The sequence below is a fragment of the Arvicola amphibius genome, chromosome 9, assembly GCF_903992535.2.
Source record: "Arvicola amphibius chromosome 9, mArvAmp1.2, whole genome shotgun sequence".
Taxonomy (NCBI): domain Eukaryota; kingdom Metazoa; phylum Chordata; class Mammalia; order Rodentia; family Cricetidae; genus Arvicola; species Arvicola amphibius.
The window spans coordinates 124,891,364-124,910,429 of NC_052055.2; the positions used below are offsets into that span (position 1 = coordinate 124,891,364).

At 54.3% G+C, this 19,066-nt stretch overlaps 2 protein-coding genes across 4 annotated transcripts; one reads left to right on the forward strand and one right to left on the reverse strand.

Annotated features, from left to right (window-relative positions):
* Positions 1–92: 92 nt before the first annotated feature.
* Positions 93–5,360, reverse strand: Prr3 (proline rich 3). Of its 3 annotated transcripts, XM_038342318.2 has the most exons (5): positions 5,054–5,360; positions 4,632–4,709; positions 4,317–4,379; positions 1,649–1,939; positions 93–1,165 (listed from the first exon to the last, which is right to left on the reverse strand). In XM_038342318.2, exons 3-5 carry the CDS (start codon positions 4,348–4,350, stop codon positions 1,059–1,061), a joined length of 432 nt encoding a protein of 143 aa, XP_038198246.1. In that variant the 5' UTR covers positions 4,351–4,379; positions 4,632–4,709; positions 5,054–5,360; the 3' UTR covers positions 93–1,058. The 3 variants fall into 3 exon arrangements, with proteins under 3 accessions (XP_038198246.1, XP_038198244.2, XP_038198245.1); XM_038342316.2 differs by lacking the exon at positions 4,632–4,709; XM_038342317.2 differs by having other exon boundaries at positions 4,317–4,709.
* Positions 5,361–6,018: 658 nt separating this feature from the next.
* On the forward strand, positions 6,019–13,764 carry Gnl1 (G protein nucleolar 1 (putative)). The gene is made up of 12 exons (XM_038341382.2): positions 6,019–6,196; positions 6,554–6,719; positions 7,012–7,148; positions 7,455–7,606; positions 7,714–7,785; positions 8,997–9,204; positions 9,350–9,445; positions 9,755–9,949; positions 12,544–12,722; positions 12,796–12,958; positions 13,154–13,294; positions 13,436–13,764. The coding sequence occupies exons 1-12, from the start codon at positions 6,124–6,126 to the stop codon at positions 13,663–13,665; spliced, it is 1,812 nt and encodes a 603-aa protein (XP_038197310.1). The 5' UTR covers positions 6,019–6,123; the 3' UTR covers positions 13,666–13,764.
* Positions 13,765–19,066: the final 5,302 nt, after the last annotated feature.

Genomic DNA, 19,066 nt, shown 5'->3' on the forward strand with positions numbered 1-19,066 from the left:
CCCTGTTTCCAGAGTGAACTACGCTGCTACCTCTGATGAACTAAGTGGGGTGGGGGGACCCTGGTGACCGGAACACAGAAACAAGGGAAAAATACCGGTTTCCACTGAGTTTATTACTAATATAAAAAAACATTAAAAAGAAAAAAAGTCACGCTTAGTTCTTCAACAACTCTCGCCCTCCTGCCCACATCTCCTGACCCACTTCCTCGGGGCCAGCTCAAAACCAAACACGTTCACTGCCGTTTTCACAGAAAACAACCAGTGTCAGAGGGGACAGTGCTCACTGTCCAGGAGGAGAGCCACGGAGTTCAAACCAGAGGGCTGGTGTCCCACAATGATAGGGCCCAACTAAAACGAGCCAGGCAGGAGCTGGGTGGGGAGGCCCGCCTGAGGCTTTGCAGGACATCACCAGGGGAGAGGGCACGACAGGAAGTCTCACGTCCTCCCAAGCTGGGAGGTAGGTGAAATCTGGAGGGCACCAAGAGCCTCGCTCGATTTGGCAGAAAAACTTATCTAGTGTTGGGAAGTCACAGACACTGAGGAGGGCGACGGCGCACAGTTTCACAAAGCACAGTGACCACAGGCCTTAGCGGTGGGGCTCATGCTACCGACAAGAAGCTAGGACGTCCAAAAGCAGGGGTAGGCTGTTCGGGGAGCAAGCCTGGACCAGTCACTCAAACCTGACACCAAGGCCAGACAACCTGGTGTGCTTCCTGGGCAGCTGCAAACACTGGGGCTCCCCTCAAAGGACTGCAGGATGCTCCAGGGTCCTTGGGAACTGCGGGCAATACTGGGGGACAGGCCGACAGATGCACAAGAAACAGCACCAAAGGTTTCCTGTTGAGCAGTCACTTGGCAGAGGGGAAGATCCAGGAGGCAGTGGAAGGGAGCAAGACGGGGTCCCAAAGGTCTCTGGAGCCTGGATCAGAAGACAGGGCACACCACACACCAGTGACAACCACAACTCTGGACCCCAAACGGGGGAGGTGATGAATGGGGTGGACATGTTGCTGACTGAAGGTGATAGAAGAGGTCAGCCTGTGTGGGAAGGCACAGTCTCACAGAGGAGGTCCATTGACGCCTGGATGGTAGAAGGCACAATGGTCTTCATATCGACAGTGGCCCTTTTTAGAAAAGTGTCGGCAGATAGGGCGGTCAGATTTGTCTGTGAACAAGGGAAAACAACAGCTTAACAGCTGAACGAGTGAGAACCCCAGCATTCAGGAGGCTGAGCCAGGAAGACTGCCGCAAGCGTGAGGGCAACCTGTCCACTACCCCAAAAAACAGAAACAGCTTTCCTTCCCTAACCCCCCAAAAATCCTAAGGAAGAAAATGAAATAGGATGCAGAGAGCCCGGTTCTCTACCGCACACACTCCTTTCTGGTTCTGGGGGTAGAGCGCGCAGCTCAGGGATGCTATGCAGCTTGCTCAACCACTCCCAGACTACCAAGTATTTTGGAAAGGCATTCTTTCTGAGGGAAGAAAGATGTTTAGTGCTACAAGCTGGCAGCTCAGTGGCAGAGGAATCCTTAACTCGGGAAAAGCCATGCATTAATTCTCAATGCTGCTCAGAGACAGCCCAAAGGAGAAGAGACTGAAGCATCCCGGCATGCAGGACAAGGCACAGGCATAACAAGGTGGGCCTTACCTTCCATCACCGGGGGAATGTCCGGAGGTGGGCAGGTGTTCTTGACAAGAGACCAGCTTTTGAGCCTTCGTGGATTTCTTGGCTCTTTGTAAAAGCTTTCCCTAGAGGGACCCCCATGGCCTGGCCCAGGAAAAGGAGGCTCAGTATTGACACCCCACCAACCACGACCATATGGGCTAGCTCTAGGACCAAGGCCTCCTCGAATAGGTCCTCTACCCCGTGGAGGAGGTGGGAGACTCAGCAGTGGTGGAATCATTGGTCCCCTTGATCCTGGAGGACCCCTGTGAAGAGCTAGAGAGAGAAAGACAGGGAGGGTGATTGCTGAGCAGCTAACCCACGACAAAAGCCCTTCCCCCACCCACAGGGGCAAAGCATTCTGACACACCACTTGAAGTGCACAAGCCAACTATCACAGCTGTACCTGGGCTTCCATCACCCAGGCAAAGAAATTAGTTTTCTTAGTGCTTCTTAACCCCATGCTGGGAATTGAACCCAGGGCCCTGTGTAGGCTAGGCAATTACTATAATACTGAGCTAAATCCCCAGCCTCACAAAGAGCCACCCATCTGTGTGCCCTTTCATCTCACAGAAGGTAGCCACTATCCTGACCTTTTTTCCTCTCTGAGACAGGGTTTCTCTGTGTAGCTCTGGCTGTCCTGGAACTCAAGAGATCCTCCTGCCTCTGACTCCCAACTGTTGGGACTAAAGGCTTAAAGGTTTGCACCACCACACCCGGCTTACATCAGCTACTTTTTAAGTATATGGTTCAATACTCTAAGTAAGTTCATGTGCCATGACACAGAACCCCAGAACCAGAATGTGTTCCTCTGAACAAGCCCTTTCCTTATATACCCAGCAGCCCCCATTCCGCTGTTTCTATGAGTCTGACTTTAGACAGCACGTGCACTTATCTTTCCGTGCTGTGTTCTCAAGGTTCTCCCATGCTTTGTAAGATGAAACAATATCCCATTGCATAGATGCATACTGTTAGCTTTGATGACAGCCTGGGCTACATACCAACCCTCTCAAAAAAAAAAAATCCAACCCCAACAGACCACACTTTCAATTCCTGTAAATATACATCCCACAATGGACCTGTTGGCTTGTGTGGCAGTTCTGTCCTTCTGCTTCCTCACACAGGGTCTGTAGCTCAGGCTAGCCCCGTAACCGCCAGTCCTCCTGCCTCACCCTCCAAGGTTGTAGACATTCTCTACCACGTCTTTTCTTTTCTTTTCTTTTCTTTTCTTTTCTTTTCTTTTCTTAAAGATTACTTATTAAGGCCGGGCAGTGGTGGCGCACGCCTTTAATCCCAGCACTCGGGAGGCAGAGGCAGGCGGATCTCTGTGAGTTCGAGGCCAGCCTGGTCTACAAGAGCTAGTTCCAGGACAGGCTCTAAAAAAGCTGCAGAGAAACCCTGTCTCGAAAAACCAAAAAGAGAAAAAAGAAAAAAAAAAAAGATTACTTATTAAGTATACAGTATTCTGTCTCCATGTATGCCTGCACGCTAGAAGAGGGCACCAGATCTCATTACAGATGGTTGTGAGCCACCATGTGGTTGCTGGGAATTGAACTCAGGGCCTCTGGAAGAGCAGCCAGTGCTCTTAACCTCTGAGCCATCTCTCCAGCCCCTTATTTCTAGTTTTGTAATAAATCTCTGTATTGCTTACACAGTAGTTATAGGGTCTCAGGGCTAGCTTACAGTGTTATCTGGTTAACAGAAATTCGTATTGCTTGATGCAGCTCCTTTATGACTAGCACAGCATGTATATGAATAGAGGCCAGAGACTGGTAGGGTTTCCCTGAACCTGGCCCTCACTTCTTCAGCCACACTCACCAGCCGGCAAGCCCTGGAGCCCCCACCTCTGCCTCCTCACATAGCTGTTACAGTCTGACATCAGGTCTTGTGTGTGTGAAGCAAGCACTCTGTTAACTGGGCACCTCCCTAGTACGTCTCCTCCCCAGGGTCTCATGTAGATCAAGCGGATCCTCAACTCCTAGCCCCTTTGCTGCCACTATGCCTGCCTGGTCTGGGTGTTGCTTACAAACTTTCTTATTTTATTCCTGTTTATTTTACAGTTTACTTAGACTTGATTTTTTATTTGATATTTCTACAACGTCAAAGTTCATAGTTTTCCCTAAATGTCCAACTGAAACATCATCACTTACTGACAGAACCACTTCTTTGGTTACATCTTTATACGTAAATGTTCATATATTAACAGCACCCCCCCCCCCACATTATCTCAGGGTCTCATGTATCCCAGGCTAGCTGGTCTTAATTTGCAATGTAGGAAAGGCTGGCCAGGAGCTTCTGATCCTCCTGCCTCTGACTTTCAAGTATTACAAATTACAAAGAATGTCGATCATTCTATGAAAACCACGATGTCATAGCTACTATAGCTTTACACCAAATCTTCCTATGCCCTTCCATTTAGAGTCTATGTTTCCATATAATGGAGGTTCATTCCTACACAAGCGGAATAGACAGGCTATGAAAGCCTCAGACCTAGGAGTTGGTTTGGAAGGAAACCGACATTTGACAGCACCATGTTTCCAAACACACACACAATCACTCATGGAGGTACACATCCTTGGGTTTTTGAGGACTCTGATGGGTTTTCTTTTTCCTCATCACACACACACACACATCAGGGCCCGTTCCTCCTCACCTGACTTGGGGTCACCAGGCTTTCCATTAGCCATGGGGGGAGGGCCCAGAAGGCTGGGTGGTCCTAAGAGCAGACGTGAAAACATGGTCATCAGAATGGTGCAAAGGACTAATCATCTCTTTCTTACGTGGTCTTTAATACTCATTTTTTTAACCAATAAAATCAGATATATCCACTCAGCAGTGCCGCAATCTCTCACCCCGTCCATCTGCCCGTCCCTCTGCAGAGTTGTCCGAGACTGAGCAAAACAGTGGCGATTCCATCACAGCTGCATCCACAACATGCCCAGTGATTCCACAAACCCCAATCCCTCACCTTAACTGTTGGCCCATCATAGTTTTTTTCTCCTCTCCTTCCCTCGGGGGAGTAGTTCACAGAAGGCTGCACTTTCACCTAACCAGTGGAAGTGTGGTCACAAATTGTCTTCCCGGTCATCACAATCTGTAATAACGCTGCCGCCCCTCTCCCCCGCCATCCTGCGGCTGCGCAAGCCAAATCTTTAGCCGCCACCTCCCCTGCCCTCTCCGGAAAGGGTCAGGAGCCAGACTGAGGTGGAGGGTTCAAGCAAGCAAACTCCTCAATTAAGGTTCCACCAGCAGCCCTCCCCTAGCCCCCCCCCCCCCGCCCCACCTCCACGCGTGCGCCCTTCCTCCTTCCGTTCGAGCCCCCTCCCCCGCACTGCAACCCTCGCCTAGCCCCTGGCCCGCTGACAGGCGTGTGCACGCCCTCCCCCTCACCAAGGCGACTCTCGTCCTCTTCGTCTCCGGGCTCGTCCCGGTCGGACAGTGCGGGATGCTGCGGCGGCTGCTGCTGCTGCTGATTCTGCTTCTTTCGTTTAGGCATCGTGGCTGCGGCAATGGCTGCAGCAGGATTTGGAGGGCAGTGAGGAAGGGGCACATTAGGTTTGTTTCCGCTTCCGGGTGGGCGGTGGGCCGGGTGACCGAGGCATTTGCCATGCCACTTCCGGCGGGTTGTGGATCCGCGGCAGCATCCTCCTACCCGGGGCCTCTCTCGCTCTGCCGCGCAGCGGGAGGCTTTGCTTCCCCCGTGTAGCCCCTGCTCGCTCGCGCACGTGGAAAAGGACCTCCGCCGCGTTACCGGGAGGCACTGCCCGGACTTCGGGCCTCCGGCGGTACTCGAGCGGCCCGTCGCACACTGAGGCCGCCACATCCGGTCCCCCGGTTACCATGGCAACAGCTGCAGTCACAACTCCGCGCTCTCTGACCTCCTCTCCAAAGTCCTTGCCCCGCTTGCGTTTCCTCCTCGCCCGCACGCGTGGCCCGTCGGCCGCCTGCCTCTCGGCATCCTCCGCCGCGAGTCCGTGCGCCGCGGGCGGCCAGCCCCCCGGGGCAGCCGCGTCGCTTCGGCTCCGCAGCTAGAGGCCATCCCGGTGGCTGCCGGGCGGTGAGGCGTGTCCGGCTCGTCCCCGCCCGCCCGCCCGCCCGCCCCCCGCCAGGTGAGTGGCAGCTCTGGGGGAGCTCCAGGCAGGCGGGGATGACACTCGTCCCCCCTCCCGCGACTGCCACTTGGTAGCGCCCGTGACGGAGACGGCCCGGGCCTCCCACGCGCGCCTCCAGCTCGCCGCTCCGCTCCGCTCCGCGCCGCGCATCCCGGAGTCTCCGCCGCCGCGGGCTCTCACGTGCCGCTTGCAGCCCGGCCGCCCCGCTCCCCGCCGCCCGCCCGCCCGCCGCTGACGTCACCGCGGCCCCGCCTCCCCAGGGCCCCGGGCCGCCGGCGGGGGCTGCCCGGGGGAGTCAGTTGCGGCGGCGGGGAGCTCGGCGGAGGGCGGGCCGGGGACTCCGGGGCCATGCCGAGGAAGAAGCCCTTCAGCGTGAAGCAGAAGAAGAAGCAGCTGCAGGACAAGCGGGAGCGGAAGCGAGGTCAGGGAGGGGGCGGGGCCGCTGCGCAGCTCGGGAGGAGGGGTGTGCCGCCGCCGCCGCACCGCGGGCGTGCGGGGTGGGGTGGGGGGGAGCGGGCTCTCGCGGTCCCGCGTGGGCTGCCACGGTGGGGGTTTCCCGCAGCGGCGCGGGGGCTGGGGAGGGGAAGCCCTGCCGCTGCCACCGGGCGCGGTGACGACTTACAGGCCCATCCGGGAGGGAACTGGGGCGCGCGGTCGGGAGGATGGAGGAGCCTCTGGAGAAGTTGGAGCGGCTGAAGAAGGGCTTGTCCTACCGGCTCGGGGGTCTTTGGTGTCCCGAGAACCGGTCTACACTGGCGTCACCGGTCCCTCCCCTCAGGGCTTCAAGATGGGCTTCGCTCCAGTTCCAACAGCCGCAGCGGGAGCCGGGAGCGGCGGGAGGAACAGACCGACACCTCGGATGGGGAATCCGTGACCCATCACATCCGCAGGCTCAACCAGCAACCTTCCCAGGGGCTGGGGCCCAGAGGCTACGATCCCAACCGGTGAGCGAAGGAGAAGGGAGCCGGCCCGCGCTTCCCCGTCCTGAGCCTTGAGGAAAGCCGGAAAGTGGAGCTAGTGAGGCCGGAAGCCACTGTGGTTCTCCCTGGGATGAGCCACAGTCGTGCTTTCCAAGAGGGGCTGTCAAGAGTTTCTTTTCGGAGATTGGGGCGGGGGGGGGGGTGTTACCGAGAGACCTGAACAGCCAGGGTTTTGCAAAGTTGCCTGTTCTGGCGAGGAGGCGACGAGATTGTGGTCGGAGACTCCACTAGATGTGTGTGGTCCCTCTTCCCTCAGATACCGGCTGCACTTTGAACGGGACAGCCGCGAGGAGGTGGAGAGGAGAAAGAGAGCAGCCAGAGAGCAAGTGTTGCAGCCTGTCAGTGCTGAAATGCTGGAGCTGGATATCCGGGAAGTCTATCAGCCGGGCTCAGGTGAGTGAGTGCCCTCAGCTTGGGGAGCTTGCTGGCCCAGAGAGAGGAGAGCTAGGGTCCGAGATGCACCATTGATTTTGATAAAAGACCTAGCCATGTGGTGGTGGCACAAGCCTTTGGTCCCAGCAGAGGCAGGCAGATCTCTGAATTCAAGGCCAGCCTGGACTATGGAGTGAGTTCCAGAACAGCCAAGGATACACAGAAACCCTGTCTTGAAAAACAAAACAGAGAGAGAGAGAGAGACAGAGAGGAGAGAGGAGAAGAAAGGAAAGAGCCCTCAGGTTTGTCTGCACTTTCGTTTCCCAGTCCTGGACTTTCCCCGCCGTCCTCCATGGAACTATGAGATGTCCAAGGAGCAGCTGATGAGCCAAGAGGAGCGGAGCTTCCAGGAATACCTGGGGAAGATACATGGCGCTTACGCTTCGGAGAAACTCAGCTACTTTGAGCACAATCTGGAGGTGATGGTGGTATGGGGACAGGGTTGCCACACCGTGTGTGGCCCTGGGTAGCATCTGGGCTCAGGCAAGAGAAGGACTCCAGGCCAAATTCCCTGTGATCTTTGCAGACGTGGAGGCAGCTGTGGCGGGTGCTGGAGATGTCTGACATCGTCCTGCTCATCACTGACATTCGACACCCGGTGAGTGCGTGGGAACCTCTGTGAGGAAGATCCTAGTGGGGGGTGCTCAAAGGCAGGAGTGGGGAGACGGAGGCGGTGGCTCATTTTCCTGGTGAGTGTGTCCAGGTCTTGCCATCCACTTGTGGCACGTATGCTTGGAACTGTGAAGCCCGAGTCAGCCTCGGCTGTGGTCCTCAGACTGAGACGGTGGTGTCACCTTGTTTTGTGGGCTGGGATCTCTTACTGGCCTGGAGCTCACCAGATAGCCCCGGGGATCCTCCTGGTCTCCTTTCCCGGTGCTGCGGTTACAGCAGCTTTCTTCCTTGCTCATTTGATTTTTAGGCTTTGTTTTAAAGTCTTCAGTCAGAAGCGCCTTTTTCTTCTCCTTTTGTTTTGCTCTGCCGAGGATGAAACCCTGGGCCTTGCATGTGCTAGGCCTGAGCTGTACCACCGAGCTACACCTCCAGGTGGAGGAACTCAGTGTTATATTCGTCTCTTATAGTCTGCCATTCCCCTGTCGGCCAGCTTACACACACGCACGCATACCGTTTTCATAGTTTACCAGAGCTAGACCAGTAGAAAGTCCCAGTACAAAGCTCCAGGGAGTTCGAAGGCAGCCGACAACTTCTTAGGCTCAGCCCAGAAGTGCCTTTCTCCCTCTCCTTTCCCCAGCGCACCGTCGCCACAGATCCCACCTGCAGTGCTAGGGTGGTGGGTGGGCTGCAGCCGCGGCCGGACAGCCCTGCGAATCCGATTTCCCGGCGGCCCACCTCACTGTTGTTACCAGTGCAGAAGGGGAGGCCTGTGGGGATCTTTAGGTGGGAGACCTCGATGAACGCACACATGTGTACAGTTACAGGCGTGCACGTGTGCATCCATGTGAACCATCACATGCGTGTGGCTATGCACTGTACACTTACACAGTTATGTGCACAGAGAAGCATGTGTTGCTTCTTATCCAGTCCGCGTTCCTGTTCCTGATCCAGTTGATAACTCAGCGTGCCAGGTGTTGTCCTGTTTCTCTCCCCCCATCGTGACCTGCAGGGAGCGCCCTGAGACTTGCCTGGGTTGTCACTAACACCTGCTTTGCCTTTCTTGTTTGGTGTGGCTGGTTTACTGTTTTCGCCCTTCCTCTGTCTGCGTCAGGCAGGGCCTTGCGTTTCTGCGCTGCCTGGGGACGGGGAGCTGGGGCCGGCGCAGTCCGTCACTCTGGCTCTCACCGTTGGCCGCAGGTCGTGAACTTCCCCCCAGCACTGTATGAGTACGTAACTGGAGAGCTGGGGCTGGCGCTGGTGCTGGTGCTGAACAAGGTGGACCTGGCCCCGCCAGCTCTCGTGGTCGCCTGGAAGCATTATTTTCACCAGCACTACCCCCAGCTGCACATTGTCCTGTTCACCTCCTTCCCTCGGGACACGAGAGCTCCACAGGAGCCTGGCAGTGGTGAGCGGAGGGGGCCTTGGAGAGGGGGCTGTGGGTGAGGGGAGCGGCACGGGTCAGTGAACAGAGAAGCTTGTTGGCAAAGGAACCTGCTTTGGGGTTAAGGGTGGCAGAAGGGATGAGATGCATCTTCACCCTCTCACCTCAGTCTTAAAGAAGAATCGAAGACGGGGGAGAGGATGGACTCGGGCGCTGGGGCCGGAGCAGTTGCTGAGAGCCTGCGAAGCCATCACTGCGGGGAAAGGTGTGTGGCCCTTCACTTCTCCCCATCTCTGTTACACGTTTGGGAAAGTTGTGGAAGAAGGAGCGACCTCTGCTGGTGGGAAGGACAGCAGCAGGAGGTGGACAGAATCCTCCATGGTTTGCTGTCCTGAGTCTTCTTAGATGCTTTGACAGGGAGTGGGGTCCAGTGAGCACGGGGCACTTCCGGTCTGCTGTAGTGCACATTGGCATGCCGTGATGTTTCAGGATGCTGGTGACATCAACTGGGCAGTGTCCATAGTGGCCGCCTGGGGGTGAGGGAAACCCCCTTATGTTTCTCTTCTTCGAACAGTGGACTTGAGCAGCTGGCGTGAGAAGATTGCTAGGGATGTGGCTGGAGCCTCCTGGGGTACTGGCTCTGGGGAGGAAGAAGAGGAGGAAGACGGGCCGGCTGTCCTGGTAGAGCAGCAGACAGACTCTGCGATGGAGCCCACGGGCCCCTCCAGGGAGCGCTACAAGGATGGGGTGGTGACCATCGGCTGTGTGGGTAAGGACTCAGCGGCCGCAGTTCCGGTGTTTGTGGAGGAGGAGCTGGGGCTCCGTGGGCTCCGTGGGCTGCGGGTTCTCAAGGACATCTGCTGTTGGTCCTGGAAGCTGAAGAGCACTGGATTCCCCTAGAGTTGGGGTTGTGGACTGTTGTTTTGTAAGCTGCTGTGTGGCTGCTGGGAACAGAACCCAGGTCCTGTAAGAGCAGTGACTTCCCTCAACTTGGAGACATCCCTCCAGCCCTGGCAGTTTGGACCTCAGCTTAAGTTCCATGAGAAGCCAGTGGTGGACGGCAAGATCTGGTTTCGTTTAGAGGTTTGATGTTTGTACTGACTGGAGGGAATGAGGGAGAAGGATAAGAAAGGAGAAGAGGATGCGCAGAGGCTTCTCTTTGTCCAGGGGAGAAAATGGAAATTCTGATGGCTTCACTTGGCACACAAGAGAAAGCAAAGAATAAAGAAAGCTTTTTACTTGTTTGTTTTAGAAAGCCTGAGCAGCTGGGACTGTTGAGCCAGGGAAACCGGGAAAGGAGCAGGTTTGGGGGGCTAGAAAGTGGAAGGATAACTAGGGGTTGCCGTGGACTGCCGCAGTGGAGCAGGCTGTGGGTGAGGGGTCTGGAGACTGGCATGTGGGAGGATTTCAACTTAAGGAGCCGCTGAGGAGTAGTTGGGGGATGTAATGCCGTGGTATGGGAGAAGGTAGGCGAAGAGAAAGCTGGAGACTGAGGCAGAGCAGTGTTTAGTTTTGGCAAAGGAAAAGGAGAGTGGAAAACCCAGGGGCAGTCTAGAAGTGAATGTACAGTGTGCTCACGTCTGTGGGGCAGGGCCGACTCGGGAGAGTACAGTGTGCTCCTCACGTCTGTGGGGCAGGGCCGACTCGGGAGAGTACAGTGTGCTCACGTCTGTGGGGCAGGGCTGACAGCGGCCAGGAGAGGGAGGAGAGTTGCTTACCTGGAGTGATGGGAAGATCAGGTTTTCAGAGGCAGGGAGGAAAGAGAACCACATGCGGGCCACTCGAGAGAAGAGGTACAACAGCATCCTCTGCCTAGTTCCAGCGAGATGGAGTGCACAGGCTGACCGATGGTGCTGTCTTGTTCTGAAACCAGGGAGCATGGGTGAAAGCTCCCCAGATCAGAACAAGCGCTGGGCTCTCCAAGACTGCTGTGTATTTCTGTTTGTTTTAAAGTGTCCAGTCATGCCAGGCAGTGGTGGCGTACACCTTTAATCCCAGCACCTAGGAGGCTGAGGCAGGCAGATCTTTGAGTTCAAGGCCAGCCTGATCTACAGATAAAGTTCTAGGACAGCCAGGGCTACACAGAGAAACTGTCCCCCCCCCCCCCCCCCCAAAAAAGTGTGCAGTCACGGGGATAACTTAGCAGATGCTGACAGAACTAGATGAGCCTCGAGCCTTTTGCACTGGGGTCGTGGGTTTGTTGTTTTACATGGGGGTTTTGCTGTTTTTGAAGCAGTTTCCCCGTGCAGTGTAGGCTGGCCTCAGAATCTCAGCAATCCTTCTGCCTCAGTCTTTGGAGTGCTGGGATTGCAGTATGTGTCGCAGTTGGTGGGCTTGTCCGGAGAGCTGCTGCCCGTGTCCTCTGTGCCCCTCCTTAGGAGGAGCCAGCCAGGCTGTGCATCTTTTCTCAGGTGTTCCACAGGGCCAAGCTTTTGTCAGGTGACTGAGGTGCAGGAAAGCCAGGACCAGGAGTTTAAGGTCAGTGTCCAGACTTGTCAGAGAGCCAGATCCTGAACCCTGAGGTGAACAGAGAAGTAGGGCATGCTGGGTGTTGCATAGTGTCGTGGTTACTAAGGCGACTATCAGAGAAGACATTTAATTGGGAGTGTAAGGTTTCAGAGGATGAGTCCAGATCGTCATGGTGGGGAGCATAGCAGCAGGAGTAGCCGAGCGCTTCCATATGATCCACAAGCCGCAGGCATGGTGAAAAGCTGGGGCAGGGAGAGGGAGGGAGAGACAGACAGAGACTGGACCTGGTCAGTGGGTCTCAACCTCTGTGCATCTCGAGCCTTTGCAGGCTGCGTGTCAGTTACCCTGCATGCCAGGTACTCGCACCGCATTACAGCCATGAAGTAGCAATGAAATAACTTTATGGTTGGGGTCACCACAGCATGAGGAACTGTATTAGAGGGGCACAGCGCTAGGAAGGTTGAGAACCATTGTCCTAGTCCTTCCCAGAACGGCCCCAACATCTAGGGACCAAGCACGTGAGCTTATGGGGTCGCTCATTCAAACCACCAGTGCTGCCATGCTGGGGTCGGGGTGCAGTAACTTGAAGGGTGCCTGTCAAGCCAGCCTTGGGCAGCTCATACAGGGAGGAGTGAACGTGGGTCAGGCATTGAAGGCCTGAGTGGGGCTGAGAGGTCTGTGCAGGTCCAGCACTTAGGCAAAAGGAAGGTGGTGTAGCCACGAGGTGGGTGAGCCAGCAGGCATCTCCCTGGACACATCGTAGTGGCTGGCTCTTCTGAGGTACAGCTGTGTCTGGTATGGTGGCCGCGGTGCTTCCGTAACCTGAGCTGGTGCTCCGCTGACAGCCCCTCTGGCCGCAAGTCAGGCCTCCACAGCCCCGCACCGTCTCCCTAGGTTTCCCCAACGTGGGCAAGTCCTCGCTGATCAACGGGCTGGTGGGGCGGAAGGTGGTGAGTGTCTCCAGGACGCCAGGCCACACCCGGTACTTCCAGACCTACTTCCTCACGCCCTCTGTGAAGCTGTGCGACTGTCCGGGCCTTATCTTCCCCTCTCTGCTGCCCAGGCAGCTGCAGGTCTGTTGTGGTGGAAGGGGCTGTGGGGGAGGTGAGGGTGGGACCGAGGAGGCACCGAGTGCTGTCCCCACAGGTCCTGGCTGGCATCTGCCCCATCGCCCAGACCCAGGAGCCCTACACGGCCGTGGGCTACCTGGCCTCCCGCATCCCTGTGCAGGCTCTGCTGCACCTGCGCCACCCAGAGGCCGCGGAGCCTGCAGCTGAGCACCCCTGGTGTGCCTGGGACATCTGCGAAGGTGGGTTTCCTTCACGCTCTCTGTCTACCCCGCCCAAGCTACTCGGATTCTGCCCTCACAGAAGGGACTGGCTACTTACCCTCCATGGCTTTGCCCTGCCACAGTCAAGACCTCATGCTGGGCTGCGTGGACGTGGGGCTGACAGGACCGGAACCTGGCTCACGGGCATCCCTTACTGACGTTTTCTCCCTTCAGCTTGGGCAGAGAAACGAGGTTATAAAACGGCCAAGGCAGCTCGCAATGATGTGTACAGGGCAGCCAACAGCCTCCTGCGCCTGGCAGTGGACGGCCGCCTCAGCCTGTGTTTCCACCCCCCTGGGTACAGTGGACAGAGAGGTGTGTGTGCCTGGGAGGGGTGCCTGCCAGCACTTACTTGAGGGACTACCTGCCCCTTTCTCTCTCCTCTCTCCCCCCTCTCTCTCTCTCTCTCTCTCTCTCTCTCTCTCTCTCTCTCACGCGCATCTTTGTGTTCCTCAGGCACCTGGGAGTCTCATGCGGAGACGGCAGAGCTGGTGGTGCTGCAGGGCAGGGTGGGGCCCGCAGGTGATGAGGAGGAGGAGGAAGAGGAAGAGCTGAGCAGCTCCTGTGAGGAGGAGGGAGAGGAGGACCGAGATGCGGATGAAGAGGGAGAAGGGGACGAGGACCCCCCAACCTCGGGCCTAGCTGCCCGCAACCCGTATGCCCTGCTGGATGAGGACGAGTGCTGAGCCGTCCGGCCCGGGTTCCCTTCCGTAGCTTTGCTTTTGGACTGAGCTGGAGGCCCCTGTTTGCAACTCTGATTGTGAATAAAGATTGTCTGCTTTGTAGCCCTTCCCCAGGCGGCCTGAGTGACGGTTGTGGGAGGCAGAACATGCACACGGGCTCCCCTGGTTAGTCTTCCTGCCTTTGAGCGCCCCCTGCTGCCTGACCTTGGTCATATCAGGGATTTGAGGGGGAACCACAGGTGTGTCTCCAAGAGAGAGATCCAGACCTCATGGAACACAGGTTTTTGGATTAAGATGGGTGTGCCAGGTTCTCCAAATCCCGGGGACTCACAGAGTACAATTCTGGAATTGACTGATAGACTTAAGTGTGACACTTGTGAAAGTGTCAGTGAGTGTGTACAGGTGGAGACTTAGTTTCCAGTGAGCAACTGTGCACACTGTTTGAGCAGATCAGCCCTTTGAGTACAATGTCGTTTCATTAGGAGCCTGAGAGCTGGGTTGGAGAGGTGGCTCAATGATTAAGAGCACTGGCTGCTCTTCCAGAGGACGTGGGTTCAATTCCCAGCACCCACACAGCAGCTCACAACCGTGTGTCTCCTGCCTCAGGGAATCTGGCACCCTCACATAGACATGCATGCAGGCAAACACCAGTGCATTAAAAACAAATCATAAAATCACATAAAAGCCTGGGAGGGCGAATCACTAGACAGCACAGAACTATTTCCTGAGCTCCTTTTACTCTGGTTTGAGGATGGAGCTCAGACTGTTTAACATCTCAGCTAGAAGTTGGTGGGTGGCTGAGGCCATCTTTAGTTCTCTATTCCTGCAAAGGTGAGAGAGCCTTAGGCTGAATTCTTGGTGAAAAGGGAGGGAGTAGCCACATTGTTGTCCAGGTAGGGTGATGGCGTGCACAGACCGCAGGCCTGGCTTCCCATTCGGGTCCTGGGGGCTGCAGCATTTCTCCAATGTCAGCACTGATCTGCCAACCAAAGAGAAGGGAGCCTCCGTCCAGAAGAGGCTGAGGCCTCGGGCCACGCCTTCCTCCGCGTTTCCTGGCTTAGTGGCTTGAACGTGGGCCTGAGTCCCGGCGGCGGATACAGAGTTAGAACCAGAGCATGTAAACAGGCATGAAGGTCGCTCAGAATGTGCTAGAAAAGAGGAAAAGCCCAGCTAAAAAACCCAGTCTCCCATCTAGGACTCTTCAGTTTCACAGATGAAAGAACGAAACATCAGAATTCTGTTTGTCCCTTTCCCCTCGCTCCTGCTCGCTGTCTTCTGTCTAAGATTCACCAGGGGCATTTCGGGTGAGTTAGGCTGGACTGAACTGAAGACCTCTCAGGAGCCAGTACTGTCTTTTTTTTTTCCTTTTTTTTTTTTTTTTTTTGGTTTTTCGAGACAGGGTTTCTCTGCAGCTTTTTTAGAGCCTGTCCTGGAACTAGCTCTTGTAGACCAGGCTGGCCTCGAACTCACAGAGATCCGCCTGCCTCTGCCTCCTGAGTGCTGGGATTAAAGGCGTGCGCCACCACTGCCCGGCTCTTGATGATTTTTTTTTCTTTTTTTTTTTTTTTTTTTTTTTTTTTTTTGCCAGTACTGTCTTAAAGGTTGGATCTCACTATGTACTCCAGGGCTCGCTGTGTAGACCAGGCTGTCTTTGAACTCACATAGATCTAGAAGGAACTCAGTCCCAAAGAAACAAGGAACATGTGTCCTCGGTCACTATCAGTGACTTGCTCATTTTTATAGGAAAATCATACCAGGCAAAGAGCTGTCTTAGGGATGGCCAGATAGGGAGAAGGGAAGACATGCCTTAGGTCAGCTGTTCAGTTTCCCTCTGTGCTCAGATGCCTGGAGCCTTCCTTGCTCCCTCACTTGGGTCCACCAAGTGGGGCCATAGTAACCTGGGGCTCTGGCTTGCTGCTAGCCAGGCTAGCAGAATAATCCAGTCTCATTAATGCAAGAGCTTTGTTTATACGGCTCTCATTCCGAAGCAGCTGTGTGGGGCCCAGGTGAGTTCGGTTATCCAGCCTCAGAACCAACCATGCAATCAAGAAAAGTTGAAAACTATTTGCCAGAAGTTATGGGATGAAAAACTATTTTGAATAAGTGTTTTAACTCCAGCAGAACACAGAGCAACAAGACATCACTGCAAATGCAGTTACCTGTGTCACGGAACTGTCACAGCCAGGTGACGAGTACTGCGAACCCCAGGGGGTGGTTAACCAATGAACATTTTTGAGCAATTCGTGCCCGCCAATCACTGCTAGTTGGTGAGAAGGATAAAAACAGCCCTTTGTGGAGTTTGTGGTTTATTGAGTGAAGAAAGCAGTAAAACACTTTAAAAAAATTATTTATGGGGCTGGAGAGATGGCTCAGAGGTTAAGAGCATTGCCTGCTCTTCCAGAGGTCCAGAGTTCGATTCCCAGCAACCACATGGTGGCTCACAACCATCTGTAATGAGGTCTGGTGCCCTCTTCTGGCCTGCAGACATGCACACAGACAGAACATTGTATACATAATAAATAAATATTTAAAAAAACATTTATGTATTGTGTTCTGTCTGCATGTACAGCAGCAGGCCAGAAGAGGGCACCAGATCTCATTACAGATGGTTGTGAGCCACCATGTGGTTGCTGGGAATTGAACTCAGGACCTCTGGAGGAGCAGGCCCCTGGGGTCCTGATCAGGAAGTGTTGGGACACCCGACTGGCTCTCCCTGGACTTGGAGCTCATTGATTGGCTAAAGTGGGTGGTACTGAGCTCCAGGGAGTCTCCGAAGTGCTATGGTTAACCCGCACCCTGCCACAGCTGGGTGTGGTCATCTCTGTGCCCTGGAAGCTGGGTCTTAGAGCACTCACACCAGGCTGAGAAAAGCCAGCTGTCCACGGGAAGGACGGCTGTGGGAACTCCCCAGGGAGCGGCCAGGCTTCCCACATGGAACTGAAGAGGGCAGCCATTGGTACAGCAGAGAGGGAGGAGAGGGCTCCATACAGTGTGGTGCGAACAGCAAAGCCGGGAGGTGAAGAAAATGGAGAAATTACAGAAGAGAAGGCAGGGGGCAGTGAGCCGGGGAGAGAGGAAAGGCCACTGTGTGCCCCGGTGTTGAAGGGCAAGGCCTATGACAACTTTAGAAGCCTCCTGGGGCAGTGAGTGCAAGGGAGGTGGGAAAGGTGGCGGAGGTCTCCAGCTACAGAAAAGATGCTTTCTAGCCCCTGGATCTAGGTGTGATGGGACAGGCCTTTGATTGTCTAATTGTGTCACTTAGAAGGCAGAGGAAAGAGGATCTCTGAGTTCCAGTCCAGCCAGAGCTTTACAATGAGAATCTGTCGCAAAATTAAATAACACAATTAAAAATGTAACCTTTTGACTAAAAGGCAGAGAATTAATTGGCTTTAGACCACCGTGATTGCAGCATAGACACTGATTTGAAAGGGGAGCCCCACTGAAGGTTTTGTAGCCATCCTAGGAGGAAACTGAACCAGAAGCAGTGGAAAGAAAGCAGTTAATTGTGAGCATGCTCAGGGGGTGGACGGGCAAGTTGTTAGCTTGTTCTGCGGTATGCGTGTCTGTTTGGTGGCAGGGTGGGAGAGGAAGTCAAGACTGTATATCGTGCTTCTGACTTGGCAGTGGGGGGGCGTGTGTCCTGGGCAATGGCTGGAGATATTTGGTACCAACGACAGAGAGGTGGGAGGAGAGGAATAGGGTCAACTAGAGTGCAGTGTGAACCGAGAACCTGGCCAGGAAGAAAGTGGAAAAGAAACAGTCATTTTACTTCCCATAGAGAAAACCAGGAATGCCCCAGAGAGGGAAGAGTGACCAGAGAAAGATGTTGAAGATGATTTCACAGGTATGGGGGGAGGTTTTGAGCACTGTGGTGCAATGGATCCATTGGAGATGTTGGGCTCAGAGGTCCAGATATCAGAAGACTATGTAATAATTCAGTGGATGGAGGTACAGGCATTGGAATAGGGATGTAACTGTCAAGAAATTTGACTGTGGGGCGGAGAGAAGGCCAGCAGTCCAGGGTTCCCAGTACCCACATACGACAGTAACTGGCTTTGTGCATACAGCTCAGCCATGTGTTGAAATACCTATGTATCAGTAAGTAGTGACGAGTCTGCAACAGTAGCCTGGTCTTCCCGCCGCACCTGCGACTTTGCAGTGCCACCTACTGGTGAAGATGCGTCATGGCAGTGCAGAGGAAACACTAAAATCGAGTTTGTCTGAGCAGGGCTGTGGTGTTTGCCTTTAAACCCAGCACTCCAGACGAGATGAGAGGACTGCTGTGAATCTATAGGCTGGCTATTCTGAGCTAAATAACAAGACCTTATCTAATAAAACAAATGAAAATTATCTTCAGGTCTTGGGTTGCTACTGCTTTTAAACATTTAGCTTCATCCTTGTATTCGTAGCAGGTTTCAATGACTTGATTAAATATTAAAGCTGAACTTGAATGATAACATAACAAAGTTTGGGAAAATTTAAAAAATTATCTTGGGGATAGAAAGAGGGCTCAGTGGTTAAGAGTACTGGCTGCTCTTCCAGAGACCCTGGGTTTGATTTCCAGCACCCGGTACAAGGTGGCTCATGACTGTAACCCCAATTCAGATCCCTCTTGAAGTGTGAGAACCTTTTGATTCTCAGGGGCAAAAATGACACTAATGAGCTAAAGCCAGAATTCTTTTGTGGTAGTATAAAAATTAGGATAGTGTGGAAATTATTTCTAGCTTTTGGTTTGTTTTTGTTTTTTGAGACAGGGTTTCTCTGTAGCTTTGGAGCCTGGGCCACCATGGTATGGCCTGTTTCTAGTTTTAATTTTTAATTTTGAAGAACAGGGCTAGAGAGATGGCTCAGCAGTTAAGAGTGGGCTTACTTGTAGCTGGGTGGTGGTGGCACACACTTTTAATCCCAGCACTTGGGAGGTAGAGGCAGGTGGATCTCTGTGAGTTCGAAGTCAGCCTGGTCTACAGAGTGAGTTTCAGGACAGCCAGGGCTATACAGAGAAACCTTGTCTGGAAAAATAAAAAGCCAAAACCTATTGAAAACAAAACAAAACAAAAAACCCAACCCAACCCAAACAAACAAAAAAAGGACCTGCTCTTGCAGAGGACCTGGGTTTGGTTCCAAGCATCCAGGTCAGACAGCTCACAACTACCTTCTGGACTCTGTGGGCAACTGCTCTCACACGCGTATACTTAAAGACAGACAAACACACACACACACACACATACAGGTAAAATAATAAAAAGCCAGGTATGGTGGTACAGAGTGGGGGCAGTTAGATCTCTGGGCGTTTGAGGCTAGTCAGGTCTACGGAGTGAATTCCAGGCCAGCCAAGGCTATGTAGTGGCTGGAGAGATGCCTCAGCAATTCCAGAGAACTGGAGTTGGGTTTGGTCCTTGCACCC

Excerpts from the sequence above, each read along its gene's own strand:
- Prr3 (XM_038342316.2), bottom strand. The coding sequence starts at position 5,159 with ATGCCTAAACGAAAGAAGCAGAATCAGCAGCAGCAGCAGCCGCCGCAG. Across the intron at positions 1,940-4,316 it reads GCCTGGTGACCCCAAGTCAG|CTCTTCACAGGGGTCCTCCA; the intron begins GTGAGGAGGAAC and ends TTCTCTCTCTAG. Across the intron at positions 1,166-1,648 it reads CATTCCCCCGGTGATGGAAG|ACAAATCTGACCGCCCTATC; the intron begins GTAAGGCCCACC and ends CCTTGTTCACAG.
- Gnl1 (XM_038341382.2), top strand. The coding sequence starts at position 6,124 with ATGCCGAGGAAGAAGCCCTTCAGCGTGAAGCAGAAGAAGAAGCAGCTG. Across the intron at positions 7,607-7,713 it reads ACTTTGAGCACAATCTGGAG|ACGTGGAGGCAGCTGTGGCG; the intron begins GTGATGGTGGTA and ends TGATCTTTGCAG. Across the intron at positions 12,959-13,153 it reads TGCCTGGGACATCTGCGAAG|CTTGGGCAGAGAAACGAGGT; the intron begins GTGGGTTTCCTT and ends TTCTCCCTTCAG.